The following is a 20,647-nucleotide window of genomic DNA, read 5'->3' as shown; positions in this document are numbered from 1 at the left end:
AATTTCCAGCTTCCTGTATCAGGTCCCCTCTCATTGTTAACAAGGCCTTCTTCCAGACCTACTGCTCTGTTTTCTGAGCTTCCCACACAAATGACAAGCACTCTCTGTCCCTGCACTGGTCACTGAGTTTTCTTCACAAATGGCAACCACTCTCTATTTGGGCTTTCCTGTCCTCTCTTTTTATCGATTCACAAATATTCCTCTCAGCAAATATGCTCTGCCTGATACAAAAAGATTGCTCTTTACCTTAAAGCAACATGCCCATTAACAGAATTAACACAACAACTCAACATAATTCCTACCGATTATTTTCCAGACACACACATTAGTCATGTCACTATTTACATATATTTACAATGTCTTGGGTCACCTGTACTTATCTAACTAGTGAAAAACAACCATGCTTATGCTGCAATATATCAATATATTTATGCCTATTTTTACTTTTGGAGAATAACCATGGGTATCCCTTTTGGAACTATGAAAACACAGACAAGCAGTATTTCATGTAGAGAGAGATTTTTTTCTGGGGTTGCAGCCTTTGATGATATATCACAGGAAGATGTAAAATAAAGTGAGCCTTTGTTAACTTTGTGAGTGAACTAGGCAGAATCTACTTTTGTGTTCAGGTGTGACCTTGGGCAAAAGAATGCTGAAAAACAAAATGGAACCTGAACAATGAACTGCCTTCAGACACTGCCACATTAAATGAAAGACTGGGCATAGCCAATAAACCTTTGGAGCGGAATGATAGAACATGAACATCAAAAGGAGCATTTCCATGCAAGACTATGGGATTGTTGCAGTTTCTTTTGTGCGATAATCCCATCATATTTCAAGTGCTTTACTCACAAAAGCCCTGGTTGTGGGGCACTATGCATGAATTCACTGCTAATGAGTAGAGCCTTACTTCACAGCTGTTTTGTTTATGTTAAGCTGGAACAATATTAAGAATAATAAGTACCCCCTAAAACTAGAAACATAAACAGATTTAGTGTAAGTACAAAAAAGATTAGTGGGTCTCAAAATTAAGATTGATTAAAAAGTAAACTAAGGTTTTGCTCTGCAGAACTAACATTTAAAAGGAGGCATCATTAATACACCACTGAGTGGTTCCTTGCTGCATTTTAAAAGAAAAGGAGCTTTGATCAGACCAAAGAAAGGAACTGAGTCGTTGAGCAGCCAAGAGAAAAATACAACCGATAATTTATAGCTACCATTAAGAGGAGAAGGGCAGAGACAGATTAAGGGTTCCATAAAGAAAAGATGATTTAGGAAATGAGAAAGAATAAGGTTACACATTTAAATTAGCTTTTGTGAATAATGTGTGTGTGTGTAAGGTCACCAGTAATTGCAAGTCAATATCAGCTGTGAAAGGAGCCTCTTCCAAGGGTCTGCTGAAACAGACAGAGGCCAGAAAGGGCTTAAGACCCGAGTTCATGTCAGTGACAGCGGTGCGCAACATTTACAGAGAACACCGACTCCAGATCAGCAACGATAATATTTTACTTCACAACAGCCTCCATTATTCTACCTCAACAGTAGTGGGTGACAAATCACTGAAGGTGATTTAATAATTCGCCTCCTTTCGTAGGTAAAACAAGATCCTGCAGCTGTTTGGGGGTTGAATCGACGTATGCCTTCAGGCTTCCAGACCCTAGGTGGCATCTATTGAAGAGCGCTCATTCAGTAACTTTCTTTCCAGACTGCAGGATAAAATGCGACCAGTGAAAGCGGACTCGGACAGCAGCAGTAGCTCAGGTCTTTGCAAAGATCGCGCCTTGAATGTGTCACTTAGGTTATCCCTGGGGGAGGAGAGGAAGCCGTTTAGCCGCTGATTCCTCACTTTCCCATCTCTCTTTCTCTGTAGAGCGTCAGGAAGGCGTGAAAATGAGGTTGACACTTGGTCTGCTTCTCAGTGCAAACAGAACTGTGCAGAGGTATACCTAGGCTGCGCTCTCACATCACTATGGAGGCTGTTTGTTTTGCAGGGCACATTTGTTTGTTTTTCCTCCTCTTAACTAGTCACCAGACACCGGCAAATGGAGCAGTTCTGTTAGGTAAGTTTCGTAAAGTACAGCTGTTTACTACTCATGTTTAAAACGTCGACTTTGATAGTTTGAGAAACTGCAAGTTTCCCTGTTATATAATTCCATTTATTTTTGATCTTTCTGGTGTATTTATGATTACTTCTGTCAGTTATTTGTTGGGTCATATTTCTGCTAGTGACACCCTGTTGTAGCCGGAGACATGAGTGAATGGATGCATAAGAAACAAGTTTGGGTTGCAGTAGGGAGTGTAGAATATAAATAGGAACCTTTTGCCAGTTAATCACTTAATTGTTTATTACTTGTGTTAGTTTGGGTGACTTGGACGCGTAGTTGAACCAGCGCATATCAAACAACGTTGCTGATTGATGATGGGCAGCAGTAGTCCTTGTCCTGACTGGTACGGTCTCTTGAGTTGATAGACGCTTTGTGTCCTTTGGTATATAGAGAATGGACGAAGTTTTAGAAACTTTTAAATCAAGGCAAGTTTTGCACCTTCAGTGGAGGTTTAATTTAAGCAAGATAACGTATTTATAACCGTGATATTCTCCTGTAATGTAAATCGATTACAGATTAATGTGTTTTTGCTTACAGTAGGCTCGAAGCTGGTGCTTCACATTCGGATTTAGCAGAAGGTCTGGCGAGTTCCCCACATTTCTGACTGTTGCGGTGTACAGTAGTTTGTGTGCGTTCTCATTAATTTGCTGTCATATTACACTTACTGGCAGTCTGGCACCATATAAATGAATCCCCAGAGATGTTAGATTAACCCTCTCTCTGCATGATCCGGAACTGCATTTGGGAAAACGAGGTTTAAATCAGCTTTGCTTAATTGCCTTTATTGCATCCCTTAGTATTTAAGAGTACAAGCGGTTTATGATGTATTAGTGCCATGCAACATGGAAAGCTGTTGGCTGTAAATGTGTGGTTTATCCTTAAACAGTTGTGTAAACGTTTTCAACATTAAGAATGTTTACAATGTGATTCAAAGTTGAGTTATCTTTGTGCTTTGCCTTCTGGCATGGGGCACATAATTCTGAATTTCACCCCAACGGCACAGATGCGTGAGAGAAGGCAAATCACATTCTCAACTTGCCTTTGACACACTTTTATGTATTTGTTTGTTTCCTTGATGAAACCCATGCAAAGTTCAGCTTGCAGTAGTTTCATTTCTGAGTAGGATGTGAGTAGGAAATGTGGTTTTAAAATATATTGCGTTCTTTCGTTGTGCTGGATGAGTGTGTGACTGTAAGATATTCTGTGATTGGGATGTGGACACACTATATAATGCTTTAGTCATATTGTGATGTTTATTTCACAGATACGGACGAGTGTGCTGAAGGGAGTGATGACTGTCATGTGGACGCGATATGTCAGAATACACCCCTGTCGTACAAATGCACTTGCAAACCTGGGTACACAGGCGAAGGCCAGGCATGTGAAGGTAAGGGGGCATTTGCCATAGTACGTTGCACCACTGCACTATACCTAGTGCAAATAAAGTCCATGCCTTTTCTTTATGTGGTCATTTATTTGTTAAGGTATATTGCGGCATTTTTCTGAAGTCTACATGGGCACAGTGGACTGGAACTACAACTTAAAAACGTCTATCAAAGTGCTGTTGCAATCAAACCTGGCTATCATGTTTAGTTAGTAATTTTCTAAGAAAATCCTCCCCGGAGTTTATATTGAACATTTCTTAATAATTATCCTATCATTTGACAGAAAACCCATGTGTTTCCTTGATGAATTATGAAGTCTTATGTTTAACACTGAAGCATAGTCTAGAACCATGTACTTGCTGATGAAAAGTTAGGATTGCCTACCATACATATCAATTGTTAAACTCTGGTCATTTGTGGTCTGTTTCATTTCTGGTCCTCTTGCCCTGTTTCTAGTTCCTATTTGTCTACTTCATGCATGCGTGAAAGTGACTAGGAGAAAGCTGCCTTTTACTTGCTTGGTGCATTAATTTCCTGACATCTTGTTTTGAGCTGCAAGCTGGCTTCCTAATGGAGTATTTTCAAATAAGATGTTTTCCGCACCTTATGAAATGATAATTCCATTTGAATGTTTCCTTCACATTATTCTGATCCCACATAAAGTGCTGATTTAGTAGCCTTTCCTAATGAAGTTTTAGCACTTGCTGTATGCCACTGTGATATATATATATATATATATATACCTTTTCCGTGGTCCCTTTCTCATTTACTCATTTGGAGATGTGTCATGTATTTTCAAAAATAGATTCAAATCTCTGAGAAGACATTTCAATTGGCCTCTATTTTGTTAATGAACTTCATCCTACACCACACCCAAACTCGATAATGTACTGTTACCTTCTCCCACATCCTCAGTATTTTATCAGGTTACTTTTAAGTGGTCAATACCAATCATTTTTAGTATCTGCTCTGTTTAGGGGTTACTAATACACTCTGTTCATTTTGTGTTTAATAGCAAGATTCTTTTTTCATAGTTCAGTATTTCACAATAAATAACCTATCAAAAACTTTACATCACACGTTATATGATATATGCAGATTTCCATGATAATTAACCATTGTCACCTGAAAAGTACAGTACCTAAATCATTCAGCACAGTATAGTCAAAGTCCAGTGACGGGCATAAACACTTTACACCCTGGTCAATAGTAAACTAGTAGTATTGTGATATTCAAGGCGTATTATAAAAATTTCTTCTTTCTTGAATATCTCTACTTCACCATGGTATTGAGGGTTTCTCCCATCATCTGATGATATAAAGATTGGGACAGTTGTCACAGAAAGAGAACCTCTTGTCTAGGGAAAGACCCATGGCAGCTTGTGACAGCTTACATGGTAGATACACAGGTAACAAAAGAGCAAATATTTATTTTAAGCATTTGTATGGTTTTTGTACACTGGTGACAGGAAACCACTGAAAACATATAATACATGCTTGATACTCCCTACTGCTGTGCTTGCTATGCAATATGAAGGAGCAAAAGTGGTGATGGCCAACAGAATATGAGGGACAGCTTACATGGTAGATACACAGGTAACAAAAGAGCAAATATTTCTTTTAAGCATTTGTATGGTTTTTGTACACTGGTGACAGGAAACCACTGAAAACATATAATACATGCTTGATACTCCCTACAGCTCTGCTTGCTATGCAATATGAAGGAGCAAAAGTGATGATGGCCAACAGAATATGAGGGTGTATCACATAAGTGGACTCCTGAAATGCTGATGTTGTTTATTCTTCCATTGTACAGGACACTGTTAAAGCTACCTCTGGAGTACGGTTTAGTGCTGTTTAATACTGGTGGCCAAAAAGTGGTAGTGAAATTAGACTGAAAAAAATATATAATGTAGAGTTGCCAAAATGAGAAGGCATATGCAGATGTTGTAAGGTATGAGGAGAAACTTTAAAAGTAAGATTTGTGAACACAGGGAAAAAAAGATATGGTCCAGATTCACTGCAACATTAAAGAACAAGTGGGAGAGGAAGTGATGAAGCCAAAAGACATAGAGTATAAAGGAATAGGTAGTTGCCAGAAGGGAGATGATTCAGACACATCAGCAAATAGTATTTTACACAGAATGCAGTAGGGCCCTGAGATGTACTGCATGAAGTACTTGTATATTATAAGTCTGACATGTGCAAAAACTCTTGGGACCAAATAAGAAATGGATAGGGCAGAGGTGGGGGAGGGCAACTACATTGAGCTGCAGCATTTAGGCAGGCTCAGTAGGCAACATGCCTTTGTCTGCCTGTATTTTTACATGAAGAGTTAAAAGGGGAAGGAATTGCACTGTAGTAAATAGTGACAAACTACTGCCAAAGGAAATGTAGTTATAATAAAAACTGTGGTTAAAAATACTGCAGTTTTTAAACAGGATTGCCAAAATTACATCAACATTTCAGGAGGGATTAGCGTGTTTTCTGTTATGAGTTAGTGTTACAAAGTGTAAATATTAAAAGAACAGGAGTAAGACAAGGTTAGTAGAGGAGCAAGGCAAAGCGCATAGATGTGTGACTCTCACCTTGATAAATCAGTCAGTACAACCTGAGAGTTCCATTTTCTATCTATCTCATCCTGTCATGTAACAGGTAGTTATTTTATAAATGTACTATGAGCATTATTCCCAAGGTTTTAGGTAAACATCCTTATGATAGTTATGGTGCTGAAATATTGGGGGCTGCAAATGTAAATATTCAGCTTTTCCTGGTCTTGTTTCAGTAAGTGAAGTACTTTTATGTGGTCTACATTAGAGATTTGTATAAATCGTTATAGTTACAAAGAGAGGAAAGAATCTAATAGACTGGTTCACTGTAGTGATGAAGCCAAATGTCGTAGTAAAGGGCTTCATGGCAACACTCACCACAAACTGAAAATCAAAGCCAAAATCTCAGTTTATTGTCAGGATAATTTTGCTAATACATACAAGCACACACAGAAATGCACTCCTCCACACAATGCTTAAATCTGCCATAATATTAAAACTGCATATGTATCAGTACGGTGCACAGTCTCACAGAAGTTTGCCCAGCAAAACAATGAAAAAAGAATGAATAATAGCAGAGTAAATGAACACGAAAGGTATACCAAATCTGCAGTTATAAAATTATATATTTAATTTTAACCACTGTAAACAGAAGCTGCATTTTTACAGCAGTGACCTTGGAGAATATATAGTGTTACAAGTGTGCAATGTATATAATCCAGTATGGATTATACTGCAGCTCTACTATGTAAAAAAAAAAAAAAGTACTAATGAAGTATTAGCTCAATAACATATGAAGGTACGGGCCAGTGATAGGCTAGAGAAGCCCAGACGATGTAATAGATATCCAAAGGAAGAGTTCTACCCTAGCACCTCACACAGTAATCCAGTTCTCTGACATTTAACTGAGACCAAATGAGGACAGAAACAAAATAACTGTTTGGTGGGCAGCTACTTTATGAAGAATTCAAGTAGTCTGCCACTTTTCCTTCATTGTATGGAAAGCTGTTCATCCCAAGCTGTGTTAAATGACACTCTTTTATGTGGCAGAACAGACAGTAAATCACAAGTTGTATTTTGTACTCTGAACCTCCAAGATAGCACAGAATATTGAAACATTTTTCATAGCCATGTAGGCTACGCTTACGTAGCAATGATACTTTGGTGCAAAATGTCCTTCATTTCCTCTGATTTGGCATAGTGGTCAAATGTAATCATTATGAGTTGACCCATGTAGTAGTGCAAGTTAGAGTTACACCCTTGATCACAAAAGTGGCAACATACGGTAATTTAAATTAAGCCACTTTTAACATCTTTCCATATGCCTTGAGGGTTATTATTATGATTTTTTTTCATATAGAAGTGGAATGGGGGTGGGGTTGGTGCTGTTCATATAAGACATTGAAAGAGGGTGCATGGGTGAATGGAGTGTGTGGTGAATGGAGTGTGTTTGCAATGTATATGATGACTAAATGCAAAATTAATGTACTTGTGTCTTTGTTACATGTACGTGGTGCACTAACTGAAGAACATGACGATGTATGTGTGCATGCATGTGTCTTGTATGTAGTTCATGAGATACAGTTGTGTGTCTTAGTTACTGGATGTAAGTAATATCTCTGAAACAGTATTTGGTAGGTACTGTACACATATTTGTCTTGGAAGTGTGCAAACCTGCAGACTGTGTTTAGCAGCATGTGTACACTTGTGTACATGCACTTGTGTGCTCCATTTTTACCAATATTCTTACTGTACTGGAATATATGCACTTAATATAGGTGACAGATGCAGATTAATTTGTACATATATTACAACTTAAACTAAAAACTATACATGCATATGTAATAGCTGTATGTAGCCAATGGCTCTACATACATATTCACATGCATAATATAAGAAAGTAACCCCTTTCCACAAAGCCAACATAAAACAATCAATACCATACCATAAACTAACTTTCCTGTCATCTTTGTAAGCATTCAGCAATTTCATAATGTTTTCTCGACTTTTCCTATATTTAATGTTCTGGCATACCATTAAAATTGCTCTGTAACATTCTCTGGCTACCATTTTACCGTAGTGACAGTATCACAGGTGTTTCTTTTTAAACCTTTAGTTTGATCTTTTTGCAGTAGTATCACTGGGGGCAGATTTTTATTTTGCAGTCATAACTCTCAATCTCTTAGTGCAAGAAATCTGGACAAAGACAAAAATAATGGAAGGGGACAGAGGCCCCAAAATAGGCACATATTTTAAATATTGCTCTTATAAACTTAGAAAGTTGCAAAAATAATAGGTTTTGTATTGACATGCATTTTCTGAAGCATATAAAGTCTGAGACTCAGATGCGCATAATTATTTAGTGATTTCAGTCCTCAGTGATTTGTCAGAAAACTATAAATTTTATGTGGAGCAGACCAAAATGTGAGGCAAAAATGTGGACTTTCTGCTAAAATCTGAATGGTTGAGAGGTGTGCTTGCAGGAGTTAAAGAAGTAATTCATTATGAGAAAAAAATAGTCATATGAATGCATTTCATATGTGTATACCAGCTGTATATGATTAGATGGGTAGGGATATGTATATTGGGTATACATTATGCTGGATATGTGTATTCATATAGTCAAAATGGGGACTATTTTACTTCACAATCAACATGGTTTTAGAAGTGTTCACAACACCATATCAACTGATGCGAATGCAAATGACAACTTGTTTTCACCGAACTTCTTCACCAAAATGGTAAGGAAAATTGTTCAAGCAGAGTAAGAAACAAGCAGAAATTTCTTAAAAAAATGTATGTTTGCTTATAAAAATAGTCACACATTGTTTGAGACAGCTTTACTATATGCTGTTGACTGTAAAAGTTAGGCTATGTTCAGCACTGTTATAAAAAAAAATAACAGTGCTGTGTTAGGTACTTTATTGTTGCAGCATATCACATTAGTGGTGTGCATATACAAGCCAACAGAACAATACTAATTCGGTAATTGGTGATTTTGAAGGAGAAAAGGTTACTTTTTTGTTGGCTGAATATATTAAATCACAGGGAATAATGACATTGCTATACTTTTGGTTCGTGACCTTAGATCTCTTGTGTTACATTGCCAAGGTCTTACATCATAAACCGAACCATTTAATAAGCAGTATTCTTTCTTCCTTTGACTATGGTTACACATTCTCTTATTTAATATATAGTGATATATCACAAAATTACATATACAGCCTACGCAAGCTAAACTGGTGTAACAGGTACATAAACAGATGCAGTTGTTCAGCAGGGAGTTAAGATTTCTAGGTCAGCATGTGATGGCATGGGAAACACAGTGTACAGTCATGTGTAGATGAAAGTGGCAATGCTGAAATTGTTAAAAGAATTAAAGATGAAGATAGACGTAATAAAACCGACTGTCCGAAGACGAATAATGTGGACGATACAGGAGCTGACTCATAAGTTTTGCATGTATAGAAAAATAACTATAGACTGTATGCATGTGGTTTCTGTGGATGTGACTGTTTGCAGTAGAATGGAAGTTAGTGTCCTGTGTCTCATATGGGCAATGGATAGACTGTTTTGGTAGTGTATGCCATTGTGTACTACATCTGTGGTTCTGTAGTATATGAGAAATGTTTGTGGGCTGTTACTGTGGAAAATTAGCATATGCAGGTTTTGTCTGTGTGTAGATTTCACTACAGCTGATCACTACTACCACTCCCCAGTATTATAGTTGGGGACAGAGGAAGTCAAAATGTTCTCATATACATTGACCATGTGAAGGCATATGCAGGCAGTCCCTGTAATACAGATGCAACCATCCATCTTGTTGACTTCTTTTCTATTCCACAGACATTGATGAATGTGACAATGAATACAATGGAGGCTGCGTCCATGAATGTTTTAACATTCCAGGCAATTATCGCTGCACTTGCTATGATGGATTTATGTTGGCTGACGATGGACATAACTGTCTGGGTGAGAACATTTTTGAGTAAAACCTTATTAATTTTGTGTCTACATGTCTGTGGTAGGAGTCCAGACCAGTCTAACCAAGTGTATTGAGATACAAAACATTTTTAATAATACTGTTAGAAACTTTTCAGAAATCTTTTGCAGTGGATGTTCTTGACAACTTTGTGGAAGTGCACCCAAAATAAATTTTTAGAAATCTAAGTAATTTTACTTTGTTACTTTTTAGCTCATTGTGTGTGGAATTTAAAATGCAGTTTACATACATACCTCCTGGTGCATGAACTGTAGCAACTTTATTTGTGTTTAGTGTTTATATATAATAGTGGGTACTTCTTCACGTGTTTAAACTAGAACTGTTGCTTCTTTTTTTTTTTACACATTAAAATATGTTCATTTGGAGGATATGCATTTAATATTAATAACATATGTTTATTTCTTTTCTAATTAAAAAGCTATGATGTGAAGTTGTTCTATCTCGCTGTTCATTCTTTACTGAAGGGTTCAGAGCCGATCCCTCTGTTCTGAGTCGGCATCTACTGCAAAGCTCAAAGATTTCAAGCAGCTTGAGGTGAAGTCCCTATCCCATGATACACCCTGAGTTACCTCAGATCTAGTTTGCCACTGCAACTGATTGGAGGTTCTACTAGCTTTCTTATATTACAAAATATTTTTCATATTTCTAGAATATTTTAGTTAGTTAGTAAAGCTCTTACAGCTTCATATTGTACTTTCCCTTGTATGCCTTTTATTACTTAGTTATTTGGCCTAGTTTTTTATTAGGGCTATTTAGAGTTCTGACTGAATAGTAGTTTAATAAGTGACTTTGTTTCTCTTTGCTTGTTAATAATATTGTGTGCTTACTTGGTGACCGTTGTCACAGCTTTAGATTAAAAAATTAGTAGGTGTTCTTTGATATATATAATAGAAAAGAAGTGTGTGTGTGTGTGTGTGTGTGTGTGTGTGTACATTTCTTAAAGGCTTGTGTGATTGTATTTAGCCTGTTTTATTAGAAGGCTTATTTACATTTCTGTTTGTTGTTGGCCTTAATTTAAGAGGCTTGTGTGTTAGTGTATATTTAGCATGTTTTTTTATTAGCAGGCTAATCCACATTATTGTTGTTGTTGGGTGTGTCCAATATTCTGTCATGGTTGATGGCAAGGACAAACACCCTAAGTCAGGGTTTAAAAAATGCCCTAAATGTGGACAGAATATGTTGGTTACAGGCTGCCATGTGAATTGTGTATACTGTTTGGGTGCCTTGCACTTACAAGAGACATGTGCTATATGTCATTCTTTTTCCTCTAGAGTCCTCCAAGAGAGAAAAAGGAAGCCTATTGATAGGGGTTTGTTAAAACCTTCCTTCCAGGAGGCTTTGAGTGACCAGGATGGATCTAGTAAGTCCTCAAAGTTCTCCAAGACTTCTGGAGATTTAAAAAAAATTGAAAAAAATCTAGAGAGTCTGTGACATCGGCTCCACAGGTCTTGGAGCCGACTGTCTTCTCTTTTCGAAGCTGGTCCCCTGTTTTGGAATCTGTATAGAGTTCATAGATTAGTACTAGGCTAACTGCTCTTGCGAGCCATTTTTTTAAGCCTAGCCAGTTATCCCTTGTGAGACTCGAACCCTGAACCCTGCACCTTGTGTTTGTAAGGCAAACACCTTAACCATTAGGCCACCCTCCCAATCTAAAATACCTAAATCGCCTCTTCTCCAGTCGGTACCATCAGTCTGATCATCTTGATCTTCTGTTAGCCTATCTGATTTGGATGTGGATCGGGTGGTGCAGAAACTTCTACAGGCACCGGCCTTTGCCAAATTATCTGCTCCGACCCAGGTGGCTTCGGAGCTGAAGACCCTTATGCCAGCTATATGTCTTCCTCCTCTGAGCCATACCGGTCCTTCGGAGCCGGACTTGCTGATTGTGGAGCCGACGCCTGCTCCAGTGTCTTTGCCTCCATTCACTCTGACATCCTCGGTGCCGATCGAGGACTCTTGGAGCTGACATTCTCTGGTTGGGTCTGGGGAGGATAGTCAAACTGACTTGTCAGTTCTGACTTTGCCTCTCGGGGCTTCGGCTTGGATGAGCTCGGCTCCTACCTTGGGCTCGGAGCCCACTGTCCTGGTGATGGGGGTATCAACGGTTTCCTCGGATCCTTCAGTCCCTCGCATCAGAGCAGAGGTGCCTTCGAAGCCATGAGGAGAGTTATGTCTCCCAAAACATCCTCAACTTCGGGTCCGGCTTCATCTCCTAAAGTGCCTGTGTCTGCTTCTGCCTCACAGATCCTTGCTAAGCACAGAGACCCAGAGCCTCAGGAAGCCCCATTGGGTGGCCAATGCTCTTCTGAGACCTCCCCAGAAGCTCCCACTGATGAGGTTCCCAGGAAGAGTGTGTGTAAGAGGAAACACTTGGACTCTCCTCAGGAGTCATTAACATCTGACACTGACTTGGATGAATCAGAAGGGTCCCCCTCCGAGGATATCTCATTTGCTGAGATACTGGAAATCCTTAGGCAGAGAGGTGACTGGCAGTCCACCAGGATGAGTCGGTCCTCCTGAAGGCTTTCAGGTCTCAGCCCTCCACCTTTTGGGTGTCTCCACCCTTCGATGAGCTGATGCAGCTGGTCTCACAAAGGGTGTGGGAGTCTCTGGATACTATGGAGCCTGTCCCTAGGTAGCCTAATAAGTTCATTTCTGCCCCCCTAGATAAATCTTTCTTAACAAAAGGTGTGCCAGTTGATGCCATGGTGGTGGCAGCAGCCACCAAAAAGGAATTGTCTGAAACCTCCTCATATATCCATCCTCCTAACAGTCTCCAGGATCATGGAAAGATATGGGAAGCGCATGTTTAGTTCAGTGACTTTTGCTCTTCGTTCGCATAACTATTTAACCCATTTTACCAGACTACAAAGAGATCTCCTTAAAGAGCTGGGAGATGCTCTTCAGGGTATAGTAGCTGTAGCAGCTACAGACAAAGTTGCCACCCAGGTTGCTACCCTCAATTCTATAGTGAACTCGTCCATGCGCCTCATTTCATATACAGCTGATGGAACGAGTAGTGCAGCCAGGTACAGGAGTTGCTCTTAGGAGACACTCCTGGATGCACTTGTGTTCCTTTGTGGAGCCCTTCAAGTCATCCTTCGTGGATACCCCCTTTTATGGCTCATCCCTTTTCGGGCCTAAATTCAAGGAAACCTTAACCAGGTGTGAGCAGGATGGCGACGGTCTGCCATCAGGGTCCATTTTTCCACCCCTACCAGACCCTACTACAAGGGTCAAAGGGGAGGGAAAATGTTGTTTTGAAAAGCCCAAGGAGCCTTTCAGGGCACACGTGGTGAACCCCCCTCCAGGGGTAGAGGAGGGGGCATTAATGGAAGACGCCGCCCTCACGGCAGAGGGGGTCCGCAACACCAGGGTGACAGAGATCACTTCTTTGGGAAGCCCTACCAGCACTCCTGAAAGGAGGCCCAACTGTCCTGCTCTGGAGGCAGTCAAGGGTCGATTATCTATGTACCCAGATGCCTGGCTCAAGCAAATGACAACTGGGTACAAAGTATAATTTCCAGAGGATATTTCATCCCTTTCACCACACCCCCTCCACCATCAAGGAAAATCCCGGATAGTCCACCCAGTTACAGGGAACAAGCAACAGTAGAGGTCCAGACGTTGCTAAGAAAGAGTCATCCAACCAGTCCCAGCAGACCAGACTGGATCCAGAACTTACTCAAGATTCTTTTTAGTTCCAAAAAAGACAGGGGACTGGAGACCTATATTGGACCTCAGCAGACTAAACAAATCTGTAAAGAAAGAGAAGTTTCGGATGGTCATGCTTCAGTCAATACTTCCCTTCTTAGGGAAAGACAATTGGATGTGCTCGATAGATCTCCAGGATGTGTACTACCACATAAAAATGGCCAGGCCATCCAGGGATCATCTGCGTTTCTGGCTGGGAGCCAATCATTACCAGTTTCGAGCCCTGCCCTTTGGTCTCACTACAGCCCCCAGAGTGTTCACCAAATGCATGGCAGTGGTCACTGCTTGCATGAGACTTTTAGAATTCCAGGTGTTTCCGTACCTAGACGATTGGCTCCTTACCACCACCACCAGGCACCAAGTCATTCAGGCCAGGGAGTCCACTCTGTCACTCTGCAGTCAGCTGGGCATTACAATAAACTTAGAAAAATCTGACTTGTCACCATTGCAGCATATCGTCTTTATCAGAGCAGAACTGGACACCACCACCACCACGCTAAGACTTTCAGTAGAAAGAGTCTGACTTCTCTGTCAGCATGTCTGCATTCTAATATCCAAAAACAAAGCACCAGCATCAGAAGTTCTGAAATTGTTAGGTATGATGGCAGCAGCAGTTCTAGTCATACCACTAGGTTGTATGCACGTGCGGATACTACAATGGCTGTTGTTAACTCAATGGTCTTACCAAGAGCTTCCCATGTCTCACATGATAATGATCACAAATTCCTGCAAAAAGATGCTTCAATGGTGGTTGACCTCACATCATGTTACGATAGGACGCCCATTTGTGCTACCCCCTCCAGCGGCCACAGTGACCATGGATGCTTCCCTGATAGGGTGGGGGGTGGGCATTTTCAGGGAAAGACAGCCCAAGGCACATGGACTGATCAAGAGACACATCTGTATATCAATGTCCTAGAGATGAGAGCAGTACTTTTGGCATTGCAGTACTTCCAGGACACTCTTTCTCTGGGTACTATTGCGATTCAGATGGACAACATGTCAGTGGTCTGGTATTTTAACAAACAAGGAGGAACCAGATCTTACCCCTTTGTCGCGAGGCCCTCAGAGTATGGCAGTGGGCTGTTTCCACCCTGCACTTTCTGTTAGCAACGTACATCCCTGGGAAATCCACCATGACAGCAGACAAGTTGAGCAGAGCAATTTTGTTGCCCCACGAGGGTCCCTCAAGACAGAAATAGTGGATGGGATATTCCATGGGGGGGCAGCCTTGCTGCGACCTTTTTGCTAGTCATATGAACACCAAATGCAGAAGCTACTTTGCCCTGATTCCCCCTCCAGGAGAAGCCCCAAGGGATGCACTCGTTCACGATTGGCCCCCAGGTCTCCTCTGTGCATTCCCACCAATCCCGTCGATACCCAAGTTATTACAGAAAGCCAAAGCCCTGGGAAGGACCATCATTCTAATAACTCCATTTTGGCCTCGTCAGATTTGGTTCCCCTTCCTTTGACTTCATCTTTTGGAGGACCCCTGGATTCTGGACCCAGTTCCAGACCTTCTGACACACTCGTCAGGGGAACGTCATCCCTCTCTGTAGTCCCTAAAGCTGACAGCTTGGATGCTCCAATTCCCATCATAGCCAGGTTCCATAACCTTTCCAATGAGATGAAGCAAATTCTCCCATCATCTCATAAATTCTCTACAAGGAAGCTGTACCTCAGCAAATGGAAAAGATTTTCTATATGGGTCTCTAAAAACAATATTGACCCTTACCCAAGCCCCTATGGCCTCTATTCTAGATTTCTTAACCATGATATTCAGTAAAGGAGCTGCAGCAGCAACAGTCCGTGTTCAACTTGCTGCCATTTCTAACTTTCATCTGGGATTTGAAGGACTGAATATTATGTCACACAAATTATCCAAAACCTTTCTCAAAGGAACATTTCGTATTAGACCACCTGTGAAATCTCTCTATTCTCCATGGAATCTAAATTTTATGATTTCCCACATAATTCTTCTGCCATTTGAACCAGCTTCTTCATGTGACCTCAATTTTTTGTCATGGAAAACCATCTTTTTAGTGGCTATTACTTCTGCCCGCAGTGTGTCAGAGCTTCAGGCCTTATCTATTAAGGCTCCTTTTTTCATTTTCCATGCTGACAGTCTCGCTTCGAATAAACCCCTCTTTCTTATCCAAAGTTTGCACTGAAACTAATTTCAACCAAATTATTGATTTGCCAGTTTTCTTCCCCAATCACTCCAACAATTTAGAGTACATGCTGCACAAACTTGATGTTCACAGACAGCTCAGATTTTATTTGGATAGAACAAAAGATTTCAGGAAATCAGACCAGCTTTTTGTTTCATTCTCAGATTCCAGGAAGGGTATGCCAGTGGTTAAAACAACTCTGTCTAAATGGTTATCTGATTGTATCTCCTTTGCTTATTCAGCTGCCAATATGCTATTGCGGCATAAAATTAAAGCTCACTCAACCAGAGCAGTTTCTACATCTGCTTTTTCTGCCAGACTTCCTATTGATAACATTTGCGCAGCAGCCACTTGGTCAAAACCTCACACCTTTATCACTCATTGCAAAGTTGACACGGCCTCCAGGGACAGGGCCTCCTTTGGATCCACAGTCCTGAGAAATATACTCCTATGAGCCACCCAAGGTTGATGGTGCTTGGGACGCTACCCATCAGTTAAGAATGAACGGTGAGATAGAACAACTTCACATAAAGAAGTTATGTACTTACCATAACGTTCCATGTGAGTTGTTCATCTCACCTTCATTCTTACATCCCTCCCTCCTACCCCCTCCTGGGCTTTCAGAAGACCGAGATGCTAGATTCTTCCTGGTCACTCAACCCTTCTATACTTTCTCTCTTATGGAGTTATAGAATAACATATGGTATTGTTTTACACAGCAAACAAGATCTGAATTAACTCAGGGTGCATCATGGGATAGGGACTTGGCCTCGAGCTACTTGAAATCCTCGAGTTTTACAGTAGATGCCAACTTGGAGCCGAGGGATCGGCTCTAAACCCATCAGTAAAGAATGAAGGCGAGATGAACAACTCACATGGAATGCTACGGTAAGTACATAACTTCTTATTTTGAAGTGAATATTTTTGCTAGTATTTGGAGATGCCTCAGTGCTGTTAAGTTACATATGCGTGAGTGTATTTAATAGCTATAGTGGTTAAATGACTACAGATTATTGATCTAAGTTTTCATGTAATATCTTAAATGGTTGCATTACTACACCTCAAGTAACTAAAACCCAGGGACCTAGAATGTTGAAAATAAATGCCTGAAATACAAAAGGGTAAAAATCTGGTTTGTAAGTATTATTTTGCAGCAGCCCATCTGTATTCCCACATCCCTGAAATTTATATATGCCCACTCTATGGTCACATAGACATGAAGAAGGTATAAAATACCCAAAAGAGAGGAACCATTGATGACACAGAGCTATAAACCAAACTGACATTGATTTCCTATGGAAAACAATGAGTCAGCAGTGGCCACCTGTATTTAAAAAAAAAAAAAAATGAAACGGACTTTTTCATCACTATTTCTTTTGGTGTCAACTTTTCCATTTTTTGTAATATACACCTGGCTTAAAGGTAAAGCTGTGTGGAAATTGTAATGTTTGATGTAGAGGACTGTTAAACTGGCTTTGCACTGTAAATGCAGAATATTATATATGCTTTTCATGGTATTTACATATTTTTGGCAAAATATTAATGTGCCAGTCTTTTAATTATTTTTTTGTATTTGTGGTCCGACCATTTAAAGGTCATTGCAGTTTTGCTTCATCAACATCAGAATCTTAAGCTGTCTTCTTTTGATGTCTGTTGCTGAAATCAGCATACACAGAAAAGATTACCTTCAGAGAGTCTTAATTTCTAGTGCTCTTGACTCTAGTCAGATGAACTAGACTAGAGTAAGTAATTTAAACTGTCTATCAAACACTGATGCAGAAAGAAGTGAAGATATTTTTGGCAAAGTCTACAAATAGTATTGGTAAAAACACTACTTTTTTGCATGTTATATTCATTTTCAAGAATATGGTAGAAAATTACAGGAAAAGACGATAATGACTGTCAACTGAAATTGTGAAAATTATGGGAAAATGTGTTCTGTGGCAGTATGCACCTCTGAAAGGTCCACAGAGGGGGTTTCTTAAATATACTAATCACACTATCTCTGTGTTTTTGTTTAGTTTCTGAAAATGCATTTTTGCAGGTTTTTAAAGTCTTCTTTGTCCACTTTTACCAGTAGATTGTTGACCAAGATGCCATGTTTGTTTTAATATATAATGCATTCTCTTGGTTTGAGTTATAAGACATATGTGTCCTGACAACTTGTTTTTCATGGCAAATAATTTAACAGTCTGATTTTGGTAGCAGTAGCACAGGAAGTAATTACTCATATGTGATAATGGAAATGCACATATATTAGGTGAATGTTTAATGCCTTGTGATATGAAATTTATTAATTTAGCCAATAAGATATGGAAACAGGCATTCATGCCACAGTCTGTCTACAGTATTTTGTATAACCAAATGTGTTACCTCACGGATTCCTCAAAATATGATTAGTATACTGGCAGACCTCTCCCCATGGAGATCTTTAGCAGATCACTGGCAAGTGCAGAAATACCTGAAGAATGGAAGACAGCAAGTGTAGCAGCCTTACTAATAATTGGGGGTGGTAGAAGGAATTCAAGGAAATACAGACCTGTTAGTTTAACAGCAGTATCAGGGAAAGTTATGAAGAGATTCCTGAAGAGAAAACTAGTTGTGCTTCTAGAAGGAAGCAGTCTCCAGGATAGCAACCAACATGGTTTGACCAGAAGGAGCCGGCAGTCTAATATGGTCTAGCTTTATGACTGGGTTACAGGTGGACATCACTCGGGTGTGTCATTATATTTGATCTACCTGGACGTCAGCAGGTTCTTTAAATTAGTCACACACAGGAAGCTGATAGAAAAACTGGAGAGGTTGGGAGTAAGACTGTGGCTGAGGAACTGGATTGTTACATGGTTGAGTGGTAGGACACAGAGGCTTGTGGTGAGAATAGTGGTGTCAGGAATTACAAAACTGACTAGGGGCATACCATTAGTCTGCCCTTGCTGCAGTACTCTTTAATGCATTTATTTTAGATATCTGTCAACTAAATAACAAAATCTCCTTGCTAATGATGCAAAAATAGGTGCAGCAATAGAGGATGGGAGAGGGAGAATCTAAGGAAGGATTTGGAAAGGATAACCAAATAGACAGAAAGATGGCAATTGAGGTTTATTGCAAACAAATACAGAGTACTGGACTTCGACCATAACAGGCAAGGTATAAAGTATCGGCTCGGTGGGGTGCAAATGATAACAGAAGGGCAGAATGGGTGGTATTAATTGCACATGGATTATACCACTAATAACTGAATGAGAGGACAGTGGCAGCAGCAAACAGAATGATTATACTTTATAAGCAAAGAGGTAGTGCGTCCATTCTATGAAACCCTAGCCAGACCACACACTATGTGAAGTTCAAGAGACCATGCATGGAAAAGGACTTGGTTTGCTCCATTGTGGATTCTAAGTGCAAGTTCAGTTATAGAAAGGGCAAGAACCATAAACAATATTTTTCTTATTGTAAGAAGGGAGGTGTAGTTAGACAAAAGGTAGGTGGGTTGGTGGGCTAGATTATCTGGCCATTGTAAGTTATGTGGGTTTATTGTGTATTCTGAGTTTCATTACTGTTAATGTAGGCAAATGATTGTAAGTCCCATGATGTGTAATATTATGGAAATTGTTTACTTGACGCAATGTACATTTGAGACTTTCTGTGTTGGCCAGACTAAATACATCAAAGAACAAAGAATCACCAATAACCAACCAGATAAATGCTCCGTTTCTCAGGTAATAAATTGTGCATCTCAAACTGAAAAACTCTAAAGAAGCAACCAGGCAAAATCACAATATGTTGAGGCCAATAAAATTGAAATTTTACTACAAATAAGCGCTTTCGCTAAAAAGCTTCTTCAGATCAAAGACAAATTCCAAGTATCAAACTTTCCTTATATATAGAAATTCAAATAATCCACAACCAATCAATGACTTGACTTAATTCATTCTATTTAAAGTGATACTGCAAATAAGCATCTTACATATAGTAACGTGATTTTCTACTTACTATATTGTCTAAAAAACTAAGTCATACAATACGATGTTTATAAATAAAACATGCATATCAATAGCATGCTTATAAAAAATAAATCTCATATATAAAATATATATATATATATATATATATATATATATATATATATACACACACGTGTGTATCCATATATATATAAAATTATTACTGAATATTTTGGAGAATGCTGTTACTTTGAATACAAATAAATATCAGCTGATGTGAGTTATGTGGCTAAGTTAATTTGGTTTGTTTTATTTTCTTTTAGCTTCTAAAATAAATAAAGAAAAAAGTAGCATGTTGGAGTGCTGGCTTTTTTGTAGGTTCACATCTGTCGTATGCAGAAATTAGCTTTCTTTTCTAAATTTTGCAAAGTGGACTAGTATTTTATCCTATCCATGTCACTTGTTATTGAACTTGGTAATCTTTTTATTCAACCACATAGTAGTAACATCCTTATCATACACCTTCACACTTACTGCAAAACTGTCCGCTGTTGTCTGCTTACTTAGTAGTGTTAGAACCTTATTTGTAATTCCCTCCTTATGTATAATGCCGCTGGTTCTCATGAAATTTCCTTATTCTGTCCCTTGCTTTCTACTTATTCCATTCCATTTTATGTCTCTGTTTTCACTCATATTACTGTCTGTATTTATGTAATTCCAAAAAAGTACAAATAAAATAAGGAAGCCATTTAATATCAAAATCAGTACAAAATAAATTGG

General features: G+C 39.4%; 1 protein-coding gene across 1 annotated transcript in view; it reads left to right on the top strand.

Annotated features, from left to right (window-relative positions):
* The first annotated feature begins 1,425 nt into the window (after positions 1-1,425).
* LOC122791730 (signal peptide, CUB and EGF-like domain-containing protein 2) overlaps positions 1,426-20,647 on the top strand; it is a 1,774,756-nt gene continuing 1,755,534 nt past the window's right edge. The window contains exons 1-3 of the mRNA XM_044059635.1: positions 1,426-2,060; positions 3,370-3,492; positions 9,885-10,010. Of these exons, the coding sequence (XP_043915570.1) occupies positions 1,970-2,060; positions 3,370-3,492; positions 9,885-10,010 (340 nt within the window). The 5' untranslated portion in view covers positions 1,426-1,969. The remainder of the gene's footprint in view (positions 2,061-3,369; positions 3,493-9,884; positions 10,011-20,647) is intronic.

This window comes from Protopterus annectens, chromosome 17.part0 (assembly GCF_019279795.1).
Source record: "Protopterus annectens isolate FY-2018-M chromosome 17.part0, PAN1.0, whole genome shotgun sequence".
NCBI lineage: Eukaryota > Metazoa > Chordata > Ceratodontiformes > Protopteridae > Protopterus > Protopterus annectens.
The sequence above is the reverse complement of the archived record's forward strand: the minus strand, read 5'-3'. Positions and strand labels throughout refer to the sequence as shown.